This window comes from Molossus molossus, unplaced genomic scaffold (assembly GCF_014108415.1).
Source record: "Molossus molossus isolate mMolMol1 unplaced genomic scaffold, mMolMol1.p scaffold_m16_p_3, whole genome shotgun sequence".
In the NCBI taxonomy this organism is placed as follows: domain Eukaryota; kingdom Metazoa; phylum Chordata; class Mammalia; order Chiroptera; family Molossidae; genus Molossus; species Molossus molossus.
This window is the reverse complement of record NW_023425366.1, coordinates 97,840,762-97,861,488: the sequence shown is the minus strand read 5'-3', so window position 1 is coordinate 97,861,488 and position 20,727 is coordinate 97,840,762. Positions and strand designations below refer to the sequence as shown.

Below are 20,727 nucleotides of genomic sequence, written 5' to 3'. Positions count from 1 at the left end.
TTTCCAGAAATAAATGCAGAAATAGAAGAGGCACCTTTTTAACTCAACAGAAATTATTCTGTAAATGCAGAAGGTTATCAGAGCAATACAACAGAGTAAACATCTGATAATGAAATATTGTAATGCAAGCAGGCACTTTAAAAATATCAAATTAGCCCTGGCCAGTTTGGCTCAGCGGTTGGAGTGTCGGCCTGTGGTCCGGAGAGACCCGGGTTCGGTTCCTGCTAAGAGCGCGTACCTTGGTTGCAGTTTGACCCTGGCCCTGGTTGGTCATGTGGGTGGCAGCCACTTGATGTGTCCCTTTCACATCGATGTTTCTCTCTCTCTCTCTCTTTCTCTCTCTCCCTCCCACTCTATCTGAACAAAAAATGAAAAAATGTCCTCGGGTGAGGATAAAAAAATAAAATAAAATAAAAATATCAAATTAGCTATGTTTTTAAAATAAAGAAAACTATCATTTCTTTTAATCCCTAACTTAAGTAGGAGGAAGTCAGAGACCATCAAACTTGTACAGCACAACTGGACTTTGAGTCACAGTTTGGACACGTTAAATTCTTAATTTTTAAACATACCAGTATCCTTTGAACAATAACATGCATTCTAGTTCACAAAGAGACTGAGGAGGCTACAGACTTCCTGATAAATATATTAAAGCTCCCTAGGGGAGAAACAAGTCCTCTTCTGATTGGCTACTGTGATTTCAATGGGCTTAGATACATATTTTATATTGAAAACATTATTAACCAGCTGATAGGGCTGAGGAAAGAGAAGGGAGAAGGAATGATCAAATAAAGTGAACCTCTTCAGAAAACCATAAATGGCCCTTCTGGCTTTCTAACTACCATAAAAAAATCACTTAAAATTTTTACAACAGAAAACAGAAGTAACTTTTTTTCATCATTTCAAAGTAATCTCTAAAAGTTTTCCTAATTTAGAACTAGAAGACATGATGATTATTTTTAAATGTCTGGTTAAAAATTAGAAAGTTTCAAAGGTAAGCCACAAACATGTGAACTAACCCTAAACATTTCTATTTCTGTTAAAGCACCAAATAGTGTTGTCAGTAAATGAATATATTCATCTTCACTTTATAACTAAAATAGTCAACTGCATTTACAAAATCAAAAATTACTAAAACAGAGACGTTTATTTTCTCTGCAACATGAAACCTGCTGAAAATCATAGAAATTATTATGATCTTATTATCAGAATAATATTCTTCTGATTTTATTTTTAACAAGGAAAACCATAAAGTCTATTAAGAAATCTATGATAATTGATAATGTAGGAATATGGACTTAATACTGTTTGTTTAAGAAAAAGGTAAATAGCTAGCTCCAAATTCTATTTAAAAATCCAATTCATTATTTTCTTAAAGGAAAATGTCCACTTAAATATAAATACTAACAAAGGCTCTATTTTTTTTTTAAAAGATCGTCAGAACCCCTGGACTAATGCCTGCCAACTAAAACACCTACTATGAATTTAGTAATGGGTTATGCAAACATAAATTACAAGGCCAGACATTTTAAAAGGAAAAAAAGGTGATTTATTGACGTGCTGGAGACACGGCAGGATAGAAGCACTATTTCAATTTTCCATATATTCTTCAACACTGCAGATGTGCTAATGCAAAAAGAATTTTAAAATAAAAATTGCTCTCAAGTCTTGTGGTTCTAACATATCAGTTCATTTACTTAAGAAGGGTTTCCATGGAACTCATTTCCCACAGTTATAATCAATAATAAACCAAATTAAAACACTTAATCTAGTTTCAAGTACAAATGGATATGAAAGAAGTATAAATATTTCCCTTATCTTAGAGCAGCAGAAAGAGTTAAATCACAAGTTCTATTCTTCACTTTATTAGCCCAACATGCCCAGATCATATTTTTTACTTTAATTCCTTCATCCTTATTCACAGGTCATTTTATTTCGAGTGGCCTGGGGTGGGTGGGGTATCACTGTTGGAACCAGAAATTTTTTCTTTACCGTGGCAAAGTAATCATTAAAATATTTATGAAATACTTCTCAAGGGTTGTTTCTGTATAACAAAATAAATAAAAATATTCTTGTCGTCCACTTTTAATTAAAGGAAACAGAAGCTATCACCCTTCTCTGAATAGGTCATGGGAACTGCATTGGGCTGAAGAAAATCCCTGAACACATATCAACAGAAAAGGAATCTTTCTTTTTCTTCATTTTGACCATTGTAGACAGTTTCACAAATGGTCATTTTCAAAAGCACAGGGAACTATGTGGCTGAATAAGCCTATCTCAAAAATAAGCTTTAAAACACTCTACTAAGAAAAAACACAGTTTAAAATACAAAGGTACAAAACACTGTATTCTGGCACAGTGCATTCTTCCCCAGAAGGCTAACTGGTGTGTACACACACACACACACACACACACACACGATTTGGGTTCTTGGCACTTTGATTATGTGAACACACCTGACCCCAGGGAAATAGGCTGAGACCAGCCCCATATTTCAGACAAACCAAACAGCCAATAGACAGTAATGGCTTTAAGCTACTGATGACCTGGGCCAAAAATGAAGAACCACTTAATCTTCTGAAGGAAACTGTCAATGTTAGGAGGCCCACAGCCGACCTTTCCCCTGATCTTAATCACAGCCACCTATGATAACACAGTGGGGTTTATTTTTACGCCTGGCTCCAGACTACAATGATCAATCCTTCAATTTTTGACTATTTTGTATCCACACAGTGAACTAGATAGAGTATGTTAAGAGTGTGCAATTTTCATGGATCCCTGGAGTCATACATAGAATGAAATTCATCCAAGAATAAGATCCAAAATAACTCCATCAAAACTCTAAACACTTTATAAAGTCTCTCCATATTAACCTACAAATTCAATGAAATTCCAATAAAAACTCCTACAGAATTTTTAAAATGGAACCAAATAAATGATCCTAAAAGACAAATGAAAGAATAGTCTAGATAATTCTGAAGAACAATGAGGGTGGGGGCTTTCCCCACTGGAAATCAAGACTTAGTAATGATACAGAAATAATTATGATAAGTATATAGTAATAATCACCAAAACAGTATAGGGTTGGTACAGGAGCAAACAAGCAGACGATGGGGATGGACCAAGAGCCTACAAGGGGGCATGTTACCTGACAGAGGTCCTGAAGGCAACTCACTGGGGAAAGGTGGACTGGACGGTAAGTGGTTTGGGGATGAAAGGCTCTCAATAGACAAAGATAAATGGGATCCTCACCACCCACAAAAAGTATTACAGGCCTAATGTGAAAAGCAAAACAAAAAAACTATAGCAAGAAAACATGAGAGACTGTCTTTGTGACGTCAGCACAGAGACAATTTCTGAAATAAGATTAAATTAAAAATATAAACTATATAGCAAAAAGAGGAAAAACTCAGCTGCATTAAAATTAAAATCTTCCATGCGACTATTGAGACCCTAAACACAGTGAAAAGACAGGCCACGGCCTGGGAGGAGACTTCAGCAACGTACACTAGCACAAAGTATCCAGATTCGGAATATTGAAATTTCCTACAAGTTGGTAAGGAAACAGCAAAACAGCCCAGTAGGAAAATGGGCAAAGCATACAAACAGTTAAGACACAAAAAAGGAAACTGTACAGACCCATCTTTGTACAAAAGGATGTTCAACTAAATTATAAATAAGAAAATACAGCAAAAATTAACAAGGGTATAGCCAGAACAGGTACTGGGAGCTGGCCAGCTGGAGTAACAGCAGGCCACTACCCTGGAGAGTAACTACCTGGCAGCACCGACCTGACGTAGCTACTATGACCAGAGACAGCACTTCTGTCTTGTGTCCCCCACCAGGAAACTCCTGAGCCCACTCCCAGGACACGTGTAATAATTAAGTGTCAACAACCCAAAATCCACTTGCCATCTCAATAGGGCACTGGATACCATCTTCTGTGTTCGTGCAACCAGTGCAATAGTGTGTCCAGCTTAAATGAATAAACTCGATGCACATACACACTCAGCTACATTTCTAAAAGGTTAACCCTGGATGAAAAAGACAAGGTATCAAAGGATATATACATACATAGCCAGATACTATTTGCATAAAACCATTTGTATAAATAGTAAAATACATGTATATCTAAAACAGTACCTATTGTTTATGAATGTGTAAACATTGTAATGAGTGCAAAAAAAGACATGGAAATGAACATCAGTTTTAGAATGGCGTTTACATCTGAGGAAGAGGGGAGGCATGGAAGTGGGATTTTCACTGTAACCTTTTATTTCTATTTGAAAAAAGAGGCATTTGAAGCAAATAGGCAAACTGTTAACATCTACCAATTCTTCACGAAGGACATAAATACCTTTGTTTTGTTTTCTATGCTTTTCAGAATGCTAGAAATTATTTCATATTAAAAACATTAACCCGGTTGCATGGCTTCATGTATAAAAGAACTTACTGCAGGTAAAATCCTGTATGAGGCCCCTGAGTGGGACTCAGAGGAGGCAGAACCTTCTGAGTCTTTCTGCCTGAGCTGCCACTCCCTAGGACAAGAACAGGGTCTGTCTGACACAAATCTTTTTCAGGGCTGAAAGGTATCCTATACCTTACAAATGCAACGTTCTGGTGGCACAACAGGGAAGGCAGTGTGGGAGGTGTCAGGAGCTGAAGTTGCCCCCCCACCCGCCACCCGAGGCTGGAGACCCTTGGGAAAAGCTGAACTGTTGTCTACTGTCCAGTCTCAGCACACTTGATCACAGACCTCTTTGTAGCCGGCCCTCTTTAAAGTGTCCTAAGTATAGAATCAGTAAATGAATGAATGAATATAGGCTCAAACTGGGGCCTCAATTGGCCTTCTGAACTAAAACGGGGACCTTCAAATGTAAAGCAGGGAAACACCAAGATGGGGTCCTGCGGCTGGAAGTTGCTCAGGATGTAAGCTGTCTCCTTAATAAGTAATCCAGACTGACTGTTCTCCCTGCTGAATGCACTGGGAAGTCTAACTGCTGGGGAGATGGCTGGACTCTTCTTGGGCAGAAACAGACTCTGTGAGCCTGGACGGTGGCTGCCAGAACTCAGTAAGTACTCCCCATACAGCCACCCTGGCACAGACCTGCAGCTGATCCGCCTGTATTTGAAACCCCCAGCCAGTGCCACTGTTCACTGGCTGTGACATCCTGGGGGGACTCCCTCCTCCTCTCTCTGGCCTCAGTTTCCTTCTCTTTACAATGGAGATCAACACTATACCTATTTAACAGACATCCAGTGAGTGTTAAACCAGCCAATACATTTAAAATGTGTAGAACAATGCCTGGCACACAGTAAGTGCTCAGTAAGTGTCAGCTGTTGCTGCTAGCTGTTACTGCTGTATCCCTGCAGTGACCAGAGCCCTCAACACAGAGCTGCCCTGGTATACCCTGTCCCACACACAATGGGATCACCATAAATTCCGAATATAAAAACTAAAAGAGGTAAAGTAGGTGAGGCCGCCTAAGAAGAAAGGACAACACCTACATCTTGGGCCCATGGAGAGGATAAACCAGAGAGAGCCCTCGGTTCTCAGCCACACATCATTGTATCACCACCTCCTTTCTCAAATTAAACAACAGTGCTGACCTGGCTTGCTCAGATCTCAAATCCCACAGTGGCAGAGCCAGAAGCAGAAATCCAAGTGCTTTGAATCCCAATGTTACAACACTCCTTTAATTCTATCAACTATACAAGGTATATGTCTTCCTGTTAAAATACTGGGTCACAAACAAAATTATTATACTCTGCATGGCAGGCACATAATGCTCCTTGTGAACTCACATTTGCAAGTTAAAACCATGAACCAACATTAGTCAATAATCAATGTTCAATGATTAACCCCACCCACCCCCACCCACAGGCCCCTAGCCAAAGAAGGAACCAAAAATCTAAGTCAACAAATCTCAGGATCAGTGGGACTTGTCATCTCGTTGTCTCTTTTTCTGACTAACATAACCTCAAACTTGATGGGGAGATTTTCATGTGCTTTGGCTTATAATTCCCATTAAGTGAACCAGCGTTCCCAAGCAAATGTCAGGTTTTTGCCTAACTGCTCCTCCCTGGGTAAACTCCCACTAAATGCAGCCTCCAACACACAAAATCCTTTAAATGTATGTCACTTCAAAGCAATACTAAAAACCACTTATTTATTTAAAGAATAGTTTACTGATTTTTAGAGAGGAAGGGAGAGGGAGAGAGAGAAACATCAATGCGAGAGTGTAACATCAATCGGCTGCCTCCTGCATGCCTCCTACTGCAGATTGGTCCTGAAACCCAGGCCTGTGCCCTGACAGCGAATTGAACCTACAATCTTTCAGCACAAGACAACGCCTAACCAACTCAGCCACACTGACCAGGACTCAAAATCAATTTTTTAAACTAAAAGAAGAGAAACTGCTTAGAGTTAAATGAAGAAAAACTGACTTCTGGAAGCTAAAAGGAGACAGTTTTGTACAGTGGTTATGGCCTGGTTCATAGGAGCCTGTCTGCCTGGTAGGCAGGTGGTTAACATTCTGTAATGTGACACTAATGACACCCACCTCCTAGGGTGACTGCAAGGGGCAGCGAAAGGTGTGTGAGGTACTTAGCATAATGCTTGGCTCTTAGTAAGTACTCAATAAATATTAATAAATAACAGTTCACCACAATTTCAACCAAATTTTATGGCTTTCACATTTCGCCATTATACCTTTCAAGGATATTTATTGAGAAGAGGCTGTGAGCCCCCTTTCTATACCCAGTTATTACTACATCCTACATAGCATGACATTCTCCATTCAAAATGCACTGCAGTTGAGGTTACTGACCAGAAAGATAAGTTATTGGCTCTTCAAATAACAGCTTCAAAAGAGAGTCCAGTGGCAAATATTTCCACTCTACGAACAGTAAAGCTAACACAAAGGGAGAGAAAATGACCATCTAGACACATGAAAGGAACATGTTTTTATTTTACTGATTCTCTTCAAGTCTGCAGTAGAAACTAGGTTTATAGTTTATAGACCTATTGGTCTACTCAATGCTTTAAGACTTTAAAAAAATACACTAATGGTGTTACCTCAAAAAATTAAAAATTGAACTTCCATTTGACTCAGTGATCCCACTTTTAGGAATATACCCTAAGAAGTCTGAAACACCAATCAGAAAGAATATATGTACCCCCATGTTCGTAGCAGCACTATTTACAATAGCTAAGATCTGGAAACAGCCCAAATGTCCATCAGTAGACGAATGGATAAAAAAAAATGTGGTACATATACACAATGGAGTACTATGCAGCTATAAGAAAGACAGATCTCTTATCCTTTGAGACTACATGGAGGGACCTGGAAAGTATTATCCTAAGCAAAACAAGTCAAACAGAGAAAGACAAGTATCATATGATCTCACTTACTTGTGGAATATAATGAACATAACAGTCTAAGGAATGGGGTAGTCCCAGAGACGTGGAAGTGGCTTCCACAGACTGACAATCCCCAGAAGAGGGGGTGGTGGGGGAGAGATAAACCACAGAACTTATATGCGTGTATGCATGAATAAGGGACATGGACAACAAAGCTGGGGACAGGGCGAGGGGGAAAGGGGAGGGGAAAAGGGAAGGGGGGAATCATTGGGGGGAAAAGGAGAAACATCTGTAACAAAAATAAATTAATTAAAAAATAAATAAATAAACTATTATATTTTTATTTAATTAATTTTTCCTCCTGTCCCCCTCCCCTCAACATTGTTCTTTCCTCCCCCTACTCTGCACCCGCTCTTTTATAGCTTTAAAATCCATTCATGAACACAATTTTTTTCTTTCAAAAGATTAGATATTAGTAACATACAAACAATGTGCCATTTATTGAGCTTCTACTATTCAGCACAGTTATTCTGGATATTCTATATTTTATCTGGCTCACAATAACTGCAAAATAGTTGTCATCACTCCCATTTCCTGGATGAGTAAATGGAGGCTAAGAGAGATTATACAACTCAACATGGTCTCAACTAAATATACATACCACACCAATCTCATTACAGTCTTTTTCTTTTGACAGTTATTAAACTTTCAAATACTTTGTCTGTTATACTTAAAATAGCTCTTTAAAAGTTGCTAGACACATGAAGGAAGCAACACACGGGCTCAGGAAGGAAAGGGAACGCCGGTCCCGACGACATTTCGTTTGAACAGACTGCCTGCCAGCGCTCACAGAAAGGCCACCCTGCTGCCCCTAGGTCAGGGCTCCTTGCACGGTTCTGACTGACTTCTATGTCATGGAACACAGAAACTGAGAGGTTAACTCTTCATTGATTGCCTAAGACTTCACTTTTCTTTTCTTTTTTTTTGAAGTTTGAAGGAGACTTCACTTTTCAATAAGGTCTCCCTCCAACTCAAACGTTCCTTAACTAAACTTTCTAATGTTGAAATTAAACAGTGTCTCTGGTCTTTGAAAGTAGAGAGACTGGATATGATGCCTGAAAAATGGATGATAAGAGCCCTGGCTGGTTTGGCTCAGCGGGTAGAGCATCCGCCTGCGGTCCGGAGAGACCCGGGTTCGGTTCCCGCTAAGGGCATGTACCTCGGTTGCAGTTTGTCCCCGGCCCTGGTTGGTCGTGCGGGTGGCAGCCACTCGATGTGTCCCTTTCACATCGATGTTTCCATCTCTCTCTCTCTTCCTCTCCCTCCCACTCTATCTGTGCAAAAAATGGAAAAATGTCCTCGAGTGAGGATAAAAAAAAAACTTTAAAAAAAATGGATGATAAGAGCAAACAAAGATAATCAGGCCTTTATTGGAAAGACATGTTGGGGACCCTACCACTAAACAACCTATTAAATTCAACAATGGGCCGGGGTGTGCAAAGGGGCATTTTTCATTCTTTGATTCAAAAAACTTCCTGAAGAACCTCCACCCATCCACACTCACTGTCACAAATCCTGTTTTAGTTCTTATCACCACCTGAAATTATCTTACATGTCATTTGTTTACTTGGTCATTGTCTGCTTGCCCCTCTATGAAAAGTGGAACCTTCTCTCTTCGTGCTTGCTGTATCTCAGCTCCTCAAATTGTCCCTGGCCCCTGGAAAGGGTGCAGAACTACTTGAAGAAGGAAGGAAGGGAGAAAAAAACACAGGCAGAACAGTGTTTATTGAGCACCTACTATATGCTCTGTGCATAGGAATTCATTTCACATGCCTAGTAGCTTGGACATTCGTTATTGGTTCTGCTTATTTATATGTACAGGGTCCAATTCTCAGAATGCTTCATGACCTCGCTCAAGGTCACTTAGCCCAAAAATCCATGTCACCACTCACGAACATTCCACTCCTGGCCTGGGACTAGACATTTACCTTCCAGGAATCGCATCCACTCCTCACCATGACCTTTTGAAGTAGGCAGAATACAGTTTTGCAGATAATGAAACTGAGGTTAAGTTTCTGTCCCACTGATAGTGAGCCATGGAGCCATGGAGCTAGGAGCTAGGAGTTTGGCTCAGTCTGCCCAAGCCCGAGTGAATTCCTCTGCTCTCCAGTCCTCTATGATACCCTGAGCATGCTGCAGTGTCTTTCTGGAATGTGGGGGGATAACAAGTCCACCAGCCACTGACTGACTTGGGGCTGAATCAGGTTTGAGTTATATTCATTCTCTATCACTGGAGGGAGGTTTTCTCTCCTAGAGACCCAAAAGAAACAAGAAAGTAACCTCTTGGGTTGATAAACTGGCTTAAAGAGTTTAATTGGTAACAGTTAAAAGTTCATTTTAATATTTAAACTTTTCCTAGTTAGTCTAATTATAACTTAACGGTGGGTAATTCTAGAATGATTAACATTCAAGTTGATTATTTGGGCTTTATAATTTTGCCAAATACTGGAGTAGCCTTTTAAACACTAAGTTGCTACTGCCAAAATGAAAATTCACATGATACTTTTATGTGTGGATTTTCTTCAACAACGGAATAAAAAAACAGTGCAGGGATTTCCTACCCCCCAAAAAAGAGGCATTTGTGCAACCATTACCACTTACTAATTCCAGAACATTTTCATCGTCCCCCAAAGCACCAGTAGTCATTCCCTGTTTCTCACCCTAGCACCTGGCAACCACTAGTCCACTTCCTGTCTCTACAGATTTTACACATTTCATATAGATGGAATTACATAATATTGGTCTTTTTGTGTGTTTTCTTTCACTTGCCATAATGTTTTCAAGGTTCATCCATGTTGTAGCATGTATCAGTGCTTCATTCCTTTTTATAGTTGAATAATATTCCATTGTATGGACAGGCCACATTTTATCAATTCATCCACTGATGGACAATTAAGTTGTTTCTACTTTTTGTTCTTTTGAATATACCTAGGCGTGAACATGCTAGGTCATAGGGTAACTATGTTTAACTTTTTGAATAATAGCTAAAGAAAGGCATTTCTTGAATTCTTTTTATTTAATTCTGTAGCAAAAAATAAAATTTACGTATCAAATAAAGTTTTATTTATTATCTGCTTGTTTGAGAAACAAATCTTACAAGTAATGTAATTAACATTTTTAAAAATTCTGTTCGGTTAAGAAAAGACTTCTAAATGCATGCTGTAAATACATCGGGACCTTTCATAATGTAGTTCTCATACAGTATCCATGGTATTCAAGGACCATGGCTAAATAAAAACACAATGGAGGCACAGCTCCTGCCGCAGGTCCTTTACCCTTCACAAGTGGGAGAAAGGAATTGTACCAGAGCTATAGACTCGGCTGAATTGCTGTGGCTACGGACCACCACAATTTGTTGAATGATGGGGGATGCTCATATTCCTAGCTGGTGTCCACCCTGCACCCCAGGTCTTCTAAGCTTGTAGGCCTCCCTCCCATCACTGCCCTTCCTAAAGGTTCCATGTCTCTAGGGGCATGTCTGGTCTGCTCTCCTCTTTAAAAGTCACAATTTGTCAAGTCATTGCTGTGGGCTTCAATTAACCCATGTAAATGTCCAGTGAGATACAAGGAACATTATGCTGGTGTTTTTAGTCTTTCATGTACATTGATTTTAGAGTCTTATGAGGATGGAAGCAAAAACAAAAGCTGAGTGGTAAACTGGAGAGCCATACAGCCTTCTTTAGTCTGTCATTTTGTTTAAAACAAGGTCAGAGGTGAGAGTTCAGTTGCTACTCTATGCACAAATGTAGTAAATGTCTGAACACTGTTTGAGAGTTTAAAAAGCACAGGGAGTTATATGTGAGCTCCTTTAACTGTCACTCCAGTTCCATGATGCAGCTGGATTAATCATACTCACCTTATGTACCTGACTCACCAGGGACCCCAGCAGGGTTTCTAATGGAGCCCCCAGCCACACTGTCTCAAGGCGGCCTGTGCAGGACGTGTCCATTTGAGTTGCGACTTTATTTTTAAGTGACGCTCTTTTTCCAGGCTGAGTCACTCCCTGAAGTGTCTATATAAAGGCTGTAGAGGCAGTGACTAAATGTGTTTGGGCCTGGGCCACAACTGTATATTACTCCCCCTTCTTCCCCAGCCTTTTTCACAGGGAGTGAAAAAGGAGTTGAAACTTTGCAGCATCTGCCCATCCTTTTGTCCTCCTCACATCAGCAAAAAGGAGTTAGGTGACTTATGTGTGAAGGAGACAGTGTTGAGGCACATGATTTTGTATCTTACTCAGAAACAGTCCATCCTGATCAGTAAAAAGATGATTGTGGCTTTCCTAAAGAAGACACTTACCCGCGCCCCCCCACCTGCTGGAGTCCAGAAGGAATCCACAAATTGAGTTCATTTCCAAGATGACACAGATTTCTTTCCAAGTCATATCACGAGGTGACTCCTGATTTTTTACAACAGTTTCCCAAGAATGTAAAACTCAGAAAAACACTCTAGCCTGAGACAGAAAGGGCAAATTAAGATTCTGGCACTCAGGAAATGAATACCAGTGCAGAGACAGTTATGTCAGCAGTAAAATGAACATTCCCTGTCAGAGTCAGGCATGCCGATCCAGGAGGCGGGCTGTGACGCTGTGGCTAGCGTCAGGCCCAGGGCCACCTGCCCTGGTGGGGACAGTGAGTGAGGAAGGAGTGGCCAGTCCCAGTGCTGACCCCAAGGAGCTGTGTTTGAAATAGTTAGGGCTGGGGCAGAGCTCTGCTGATGACGGTAGAAGCAGGTGACATGGAAAGAAGCCACATACATTTGGGCAGGACCGGTGCAGGACAGATCCAGAATGTAAGCATGGTAGACCAGGTGTCATAAGGATTAACACTCTAGAGCAAGACATGTTTAGGCAAAAACATATCAGGAGGTAAAATGACCAAGAGATCCAGAATTGCAGCTCATTTTTAAACCTCACAGAAGAGAGGTGGCCCCTTCAATAGAAAACAAAGGAACCTTGCAGCCCTGGTCGGTTTTGCTCAGTGGTTAGAGCATCGACCTGCAGTCTGGAGAGACCCGGGTTCGGTTACCACTAAGGGCACGTACCTCAGTTGCAGTTTGTCCCTGGCCCTGGCTGGGTCATGTAGGTGGCGACCACTCGATGTGTTCCTTTCACAACGACGTTTCTCTCTCTTTCCCTCCCACTCTATCTGAACAAAATATCATAAAATGTCCTCGGGTAAGGATAAAAAAAAAAGGAACCTTGCAAAGTCAGAGACACATTCTAGGGTAGGAGCTGGACACAGTGACAAAAAAAACAAACTCTGAGGGTAGTTTTATAATAAAAAATCACTGCATCTTGGGTTTGTGGTTCTCCTCCTCTTACCCCCTCCCCCAAGGATGGTTCTGCCCTTACTGAAAATAATTTTAATGAAATAAAAAACATTCCTGTGCTCTTTCTGGAAGTAAGTCCAACACTGAAGACTTTTCTTCTGATAGTTAAGCATCTCATTCAAAGAACATGGGCTGGTGAGCTGGAACTGTTCCCCTGCAAAGATCCTGTGACCCCACCTTAGGGCCTGCACTTCACTGAACCGAATCTGCATTTGCTCCAGCTTCTGGGCCTGTCGGGGAGGCAGCACACCCTGACATTTAAGAGCATATACTGTTGTCTGGTCAGTGCGGCTCAGTAGATTGAGAGTCGTCCCGTGAACTGAGAGGTCCCAGTTTGATTCCCAGTCAAGGCACATGGCCAGGTTGTGGACTTGATCCATAGTAGGGGGTGCGCAGGAGGCAACTGATTGATGTTTCTCTCTCACATGGATGTTTCTATTTCTCTCCCCCTTCCTCTCTCTCTAAAAATCCATTTAAGAAAGAGAGAGAAAAAAAAGAGCACTGACTCTGGGCCCAGACTGCCTGGGTTCAAGTCTCAGCTTATCTGAGCAATAGCTGTGGGAACCTCAAGGGGCAAACATAAAAATTAACCAAATGGAAAAGCAAGAAAAAAGAAAATTCCTGGGCTGAATCATGAAACCTTAGTGCTGTCCCTTTCATAGTCCCCAGTGGAAAATAACTCAGTTTCCAGGAGTGCCCTGGGTATTTCTGGGCAGTGGCACCTGCATGCTTCTATGTCCCCACTGATTCATTCTGCAGTCAGCTTTATCAATACAGATGCCATTTGGGGCATCAAAGGTAATCCTAGCCTGCCTGTGCCTCAGATCTCTGATCAAAGCAACAGAAAAGCAGAAGGCAAGGGTTTTGGCCTACAATGCACAGAGTTCCACCACCACCAGGCCTCAAGAAAGCTACTGCCTCCCCCTCCCTTGCACACACTGCCACCTGCCTGGCCTTGCCCTTCACCAGTCTCGAGCAGGAGAAAAGTTTCATCCAATACAGAGATGCCTGTGCCTGCTGCCAGCCTATGGGGCCTTCATCACACTGGGGATGGCCCAGTTCCTCCACCCTAGTGCTCAGCCTGGGGGCCAGAGGACAGTGGCCTCTGCCCAGAGGACAGGGCCTTGGCACTGATCTCTCATGCAGCCCCTGCCTCTCCTTTCATCCCTCCTGCCCTGGGCACAACGAGGAGGAGGGCGAAGGCGGAGACACACAGGATGCTCCCAGAGTGGCATGCCAAGACTGCCAATGTGTGTGTGCCCCAGAGATATGCTCTAAGCCAGGGTCCAGATGAGTTTCAGTGTCCAAGAGAAACTGTATGTAAATGTGCATTTCTCAGGGAAGTGGGTCCTTAACATTCACCAATATTTCAGAGGTTGAGAAGAAGGCTTAAAGAGCAGCCCTGTGCTTACCTAGGCGCGTGTGGCTTGGAACCTTTTTTCCGTGGATATGCAAGTGTTTCTGGGGAAAAGTCTGCATTCAGAAGATTCCAGTTATACCATCCTAGCACTGAACACGCTGTGTCAGGATGTTCTACTTGCATGGTAGGAAGACAAGAGACTTTTTAAGAAAAGGAACAGGATTTTACCCCCAGGGCCAAACCATCTATCACATAGAAGGTATTCAAAAGGTAAAATGATAAACTGTTATTACAAACCAACTTTTGGGGCACTTTGGGGCTGAAACTACATGGTGGTGTGTGTGTGTGTGTGTGTGTGTGTGTGTGTGTGTGTTTTAAAGTTCCCTGAACTAGCTTTGAGAAGCAGAAATCAGCTGTATTGCATGCATTCGTAGTGCATATTCTAAGTTAATATTAGTAACAAACACATAGAGGACGCCAGATGCCAGGCCTGCGCGGAGCCCTCTATACACACACCTATCAATCCTGTGAGCTGGGCCCTGTCATTACACTTTTTACAGATGATGAAACTGAGACTTTGGGAGGTTAAGTAATTTGTCCAATGGCAAGAGCCAGTATGGTCACCTGCAAAAATAATCTGAAAAGCAACACAACCTAGAAATACCCCCACAATCTTTTATGTTCACTAGCAATTATTAATTCAGTAGGAAATTAATGTTTAGTTATAAAATTAAAACTAAAAAATGTTTTTCTTAGAAAGGGGCTCATTTATGGAATCAAAGAAATATATAAAACTTTATTTGCAGAGTCACTGTAATCTTTCAAATTAACTACAGTTTTGAGGTTAAAAAGACATAAGCAATAATATCAACTGACTATAAAGGTATTAATCTAATGACATAAAACTGAAACTCAAAAAAAAAAATTCATTCTAAACAAAAGATACTCAAGGCCTGGCCACGCCGGCGCCTGCCTCTCTGTATTCCTGGGCTTGTCCAGGGGGGAATGACCCAGCCTGTCAGACTCCCCCGGCCTTCCCCCTGTCCCTCCAGACTTGAGGTTTCCCAGTTGCCCTTGGGCAGGGCCAGTCTAGGAAAATACAAATTCCCTGTTGAGAGAAAACCTTACTCACCTCTGCCTTCACCCTCGTGCCTAATCTGCATATTAGACTTACTAGATATTCAACAGATACGGGAGGAACATTTTCTTCTTTCCCAGAACAAAGAGGGACATGAGCTTCTTCACTGAGAATGGATACACTTGGTGCAACACCAGCAGAAGTACCAGTGGCCCTGGTCTGCCTCAGGTGGCCCCCTAGAACATAGCCTGGTCCTCACTCGTCAACCACATGTGGCATGAGGATCCTAGTCTTTGTCCACATGAAGAGATGACTTTCCTTTCAGCAAGTCAAAGTTTTTTATCCCTGGAAACAAAGCAACCTTCATTTTTACAGGTCCATTTTCTAGAATGTTCCCTCTACAGTAAGTGCTAATCTTTTTCCTCCCTTGTTTAATAATTTGTCCAGCAGTGGAGTCAGGAGAAGTGACTGATGTTGAAGAGAATTTGGGCTCCTCTAATCTGAAATCCCAAACAATGTGACAATCCAATATCCCCTCTGGATCCTAGGCCCCGTACTCAACACAGTCCTCCCATTTACTACCAGACCACCTCCCACATACGCTCCTCCCTCTGTGTACCCCAGAGGATCCCGGCTACAGCTACCCATCCACACCTCCACAATGGCCTTAAATGGCTTCAAATTTTCAAAGAGAAGATTCTGGTTGGTAGCATAAGTCTCCCCTCTGGGTTCCCACATAGATTTCCAGGATGGCCCTGGGATAGGAAAAAGCAAGGGGAGGAACAGAAGTAGGAGCCTGCAAGAAGCCTCACCCTTCCTGCAGATTCGTGCTTTAGCAAGACTCTCCCTACTGCAGTGGAAGCAGCCCCAATGGGTACCAGCCTCGACCAACTGGCAGAGGCCAGAAACAAGAGGATGGTAACTTCTATCCCCTTCCTGGAGTTTCTCAGTCCCTTTCTCCACAGAAGACAATGTCTAAAAATGTGCCCTGAAAAGAAGTGCCCCAAATGGCATTTACCAACCAGGCTGCTTCCTTCCCAAGCCTCTTCTGTTTATTGAGATTAGAAGATAAATGCAGTTTAAGGCTGGGTGTCTTCAAGTAACTGGCATGGGACTCAGCAAAAGCCGTGTGAGCTGGTCCCCGGTGCCTGCAAAACGAGGCCTATTTAGACCTCAATGGTGGGACTGGGCCCAGCTCAGTTCAGTCATCATTTATCAGCCCAAAGCAGCCCTAGGGTAGGGGGATGCAGTGCCCCTCCTTGCTGGGAACAGGCCCTTAGCAGCTAACAGAAGTCTGGGACCCCAGGAACACCCAAGAATCCAGTTCTCTGCTTCATCCTCCTCACAGTACTTGTCATATGGCCGATTCAATTTATTTACTGTTGTCTATCCCCTCAGAAGGGTGGCCTTAACCTTCCTCTTTAGATTGTTCTATGGATGCTCCTGGACATATAGCTACCAAGGGAGGAAAATAAGAACACAGGACAGCAGATGACAGCTGCTTACTGGAACAATGCTGAGAATGTTCGAGAGATAGACATGACAGAAATTGGCCGGAGGAAACAAAGTCAAGGACGAGAGCTTGGGAAACCCCACTGTTAGACCCTCTAGGATGGCCTATTCTGAACCGGCCCGAGAGGAGAAAGCAACAGAAGGAAGTTCTGTCCTTGGTTCCTTTCTTTGTTCCTGTCTTTACTCAGGGCAAGGTGGAACGTGGAGAATAGATGTACCCCAAAACTACACAGAGGGTGGCAATCCCCAGGCACAAATTACTCTGGTCTGCATTTTTGGTCAGACAAAACATGGCAGATCCACACTTAAGGGCAGGGTGGGGTGGAGAGGGTAAGTAGTGGGTCTCAAACTTAAAACCTTTAGGTGGGTCTATCTCTAGAGCCCTCCTTCTTTCCCCTGAGCTTTCATGTTCTCTCTTAACATAATTATTCTGAAAATAGAGGGTTAACTATTTGTTTCCCCAAATGATTCACAACAGCACTCCCTTAAATAGCAAGCTCCTTTGGAGTCCTTAAAACAAGTCCACTTGTAAAAATTCAATTCATTCATCATTTCTCAGGATTTCTATATATTATAAATGAGATATATTGTAAAAGTTAGAGGCATCCCTCCCAGAAAGCAGCTTTTCTTCCAGGTCTGTTCCTTTGTTGTCCATGGAATAATCTGAAGGTTTGGGGCCAGAGCCAACGCTGTGGGCAGCTGCAGTCCACTCACCCGAGTGGGGGGGTGCAGGAGGCTGGGAGAGCCCATAGCATGAGAACCATCGTGGGCCAAACTAGCAGAAGCTCCCTGGAAAGCAATTCCCACATCTGTGCAACTGTCTGTAAAACTCTCTTTTTACTTCTTACAAAGCCTTGGATAGGGACTAAGGAGAAAAGGAACTTAGACCAGGAAAATGTTGCCCTGACTACTCTCAATACTGTCCTTCAAACACAAAATTACAAAAAAAAGTAGGAGCATATAAAGAGCACATTTCCAGTGCCCTTTAAAGCATATTTCAGGAAACAGGTGTTTAAAAGGCCTTACCAGTCTAAATGTCTGATTTACACAAGGTATCAGCATATTTCATCCTGAGATGTGTGCAGCCCTCAGATACCACGCCTGCCCCTCCACCCACTATGTCCTCATACTCAGTGATCCTCTGTGGACTCGAGGTGGCGTGGGCATGGAGCAAAGGGGCCAGAGGCCAGGATGGGTTTGAGGGTCTGACCTGGCCACGTATTCCCACAGATCCAGACTGCAGTATCTGCATCTAGAATTAGCTCGTGGTTTAATCTGTTTATGCAACTTATCAATGCCCGCATTCCCCAGCCCACGTGGAATCATGCAGTCTGCTGGTACGGGGCTAAGGGCAACTGAAAGAAAGCAGATTATCTGATAGAACTGAAATGCTTACAATACGTCTACTGACCAGGATAGTAAGACCCCTTCAAAGAGACCTGGACGAAACACTGCCTCACCTCTGGAGTGTTCTTCTTGAACTCTCGGCTCTGCTCGATGAGCCGCTTTCTAGACTGCTCACTTTCATCTTGCCGGTTTGCCAATACTGTTGCGGTGGCATCGAGTTCCCTCTGTTGAGAGAAACAAAAAAAAGGGGGAAGACAAGATTGTAACTGCATTTTGTAACAGAGAAGATCATATTTGCATTTGACCAGATCACTGCAGAGAGCCCCAGTACTCCAGGGACTGCCAACTCGTGGCCAGAGGAGGTGCTGGGGGCTGTGGACACAATCACGAAGTTCCCATCCAGCCCCGAGCACTGGTTTGAGAAAACCCAACTTGCTCAGCTTTGATGTATGTATTGACGCCACCTCATGAAAGGCTGTTTCTGTAACAGTACATGCACATACTTTTTTTTTTTTTTTTTGCTAAAACCAGAGTCAGGCCAATGCCCAAATGCCATCCCTCCCTGGAGTCACTCGCTTCTGTTCTTAACAAGTGTCTCTTCTTGTCACATCTCTGTGCTGTCCTTCTGATTCGCTCTGCGCTTCTCATCAGGGCATTCTGTTTGGCTCTCCTTCAACAGTGCAGGCCCAGAATCTTTTGTAATGACACTTCATTTGCTTTCATTCAACAAATACTTATTGTGGGTCTTACTACAGGCTAGACATCATGTCTGGGACCATTAAAATTAACCTGTTACCTATTTTCAAGAGGACCTTTACAAGGCCAATTCCAAGAATAATGATTTCCAATATCTTGTAAACTTTCAGAAATAAGGGACCTGGAAACAGTGGTTATTCTCAAACTGTTTTACTTACACTGGGACTCTAAATCAGGAGTGGGTTCAGAGGACATGTCAGAGGCTAAGCGTTCTGGGCTCTGCTATACATGGCAAACTGACACTCAAAGCATCAGAGAACCTGTGCCCTGACCTCAGAAATTCTGGGAACAGCCACCAAAAGGATCTGTTTCAAACAAGCCTACAGCAGATGGGCCCAGAATGGTGTTCCAGGCTGACAGCAGGAGCTCAAGGACATGTTCCCGTAGTCACCAAAAGGCCCATTTTAAAGACACACACTAGCACATTCTGTTTAGGATTAAAGTGGCTGCCCTAAGTGGCTTTTCAATGGTTTGGACTATTCCCCCCAGGTGCTGGCCCAACAGAGCAAAGACCCCATCAAAGGCCAAAAGGCAAGTAAAATCAAAATGAAAATCCATCCAGAGCCACCCGGGAAGCAGGTGAAAGTTTCTGCACCCACCCTGCACCCACTTCATGAAGTCACACCCACTTTTCTTTTTGGTGGAAATACTTAAGTCGTCCGTAAGCCCTGCTGGTAAACGCTTCTCTCGTACCACTATGGGGTGGGCCACTGCCAGACGAGATGACAGAGTGCTGGAACAAACACCCAGTGTGCTGTCGACTTGGAAACTGTGGACAGTTTAAACGGGGGTGGGGGTAGGAGGTTGGGGGTGGAGGGGCGGGAAAACTACACCACACTCTTCCCTTTAGTGTTTCTGGCATAACAGCAAATCTTGTGCAAACAAGTCCAAAAGAATAACGTGGGCTAGAATTCAAGAACAGATGTCAAAGCTACTGCAGAAAAGAGGGAAACACTGCACATTTTGATAGACCACATTTGAAACACATCCCAGTCAAGTGAAGGCAGGAAAAAAGAGCAACCGAAGCAATGTGGTAACATGGAGATGGAGATAGAGAAGAGAGTAATCGCAGATAAGCAGAAGGCTTTTCAAAAATATAAACAATCTGGTAAGGAGGAGGACTTAGACATCTATATTTAAGCAGCAGCAGCAGAGTTATAAAGGGAGACTTCAAGAAGGGGGAAAAAGCCAATACTGAAATATGACAAATAAAGTAAAGTTGATGTTTCGTTCCAATTACACACAGATGCAGAAAACTTAAGAGAAAAACAAAGAGCCCTGACTGCTTTTCAACGAGGACCCTATTTCCAGAGTTGGGGGGTGAGGGGGGGCGCGGGGGGGTACACAGTAGGGGGCACAAAATCAGCAGTGTTTGGTGACTTCTGTGGCCCAAGTGCTGGATACTGGGGGCTCACTAGAGGGAAGAGCCTGGGGTCAGCAGGGGTGAGGGTGGGAGGCAGGGTACTTGGGAAGATGCTGAAGAGCATGCACGCACACACGGTCTGTGAGACCCTCTGATCCCTGAGGGATCCTGCGAGCTCCCCAGGCAGATCCATCAGGGAGCCAGAATGGGGAGGGCTAAGCCTGGAACAGGTCGCTGGATGGAAGTCAATCCCACCTTTCTCACGGGGTTGCAAGGCCAGTGAGACTGAGAACTGAACTGCTGTTGGCAGTCAGAGACCTTCCAGGTGCCTGCCACACGCCCTCCCCCACCCATACAGACATATGCAGGTCCACATGAGAAACCAACGGGGACTCCAAATTTAATACGTACTTCCACCCGCCACCTCTAAAACAGATTGGCACAGCAAGGAGGAGAGACTGAATGTCCACAGATTGGGGGGGTTGGGAGGCAGCTGTCATCTCCCCAAGTCTGGCTGGTCAGATTTAAGCCTCACAATCTTTGACTGAGTTCCTTGAAAA

At 43.1% G+C, this 20,727-nt stretch overlaps 1 protein-coding gene across 6 annotated transcripts in view; it reads right to left on the bottom strand.

The window, feature by feature from the left end:
- Positions 1–20,727, bottom strand: part of CUX1 (cut like homeobox 1) — a 363,160-nt gene that overhangs the window by 266,975 nt on the left and 75,458 nt on the right. For all 6 annotated transcript variants that reach the window (XM_036278819.1, XM_036278820.1, XM_036278816.1 and 3 more), the window contains exon 2: positions 18,162–18,272. In XM_036278819.1, the coding sequence (XP_036134712.1) occupies positions 18,162–18,272 (111 nt within the window). The remainder of the gene's footprint in view (positions 1–18,161; positions 18,273–20,727) is intronic.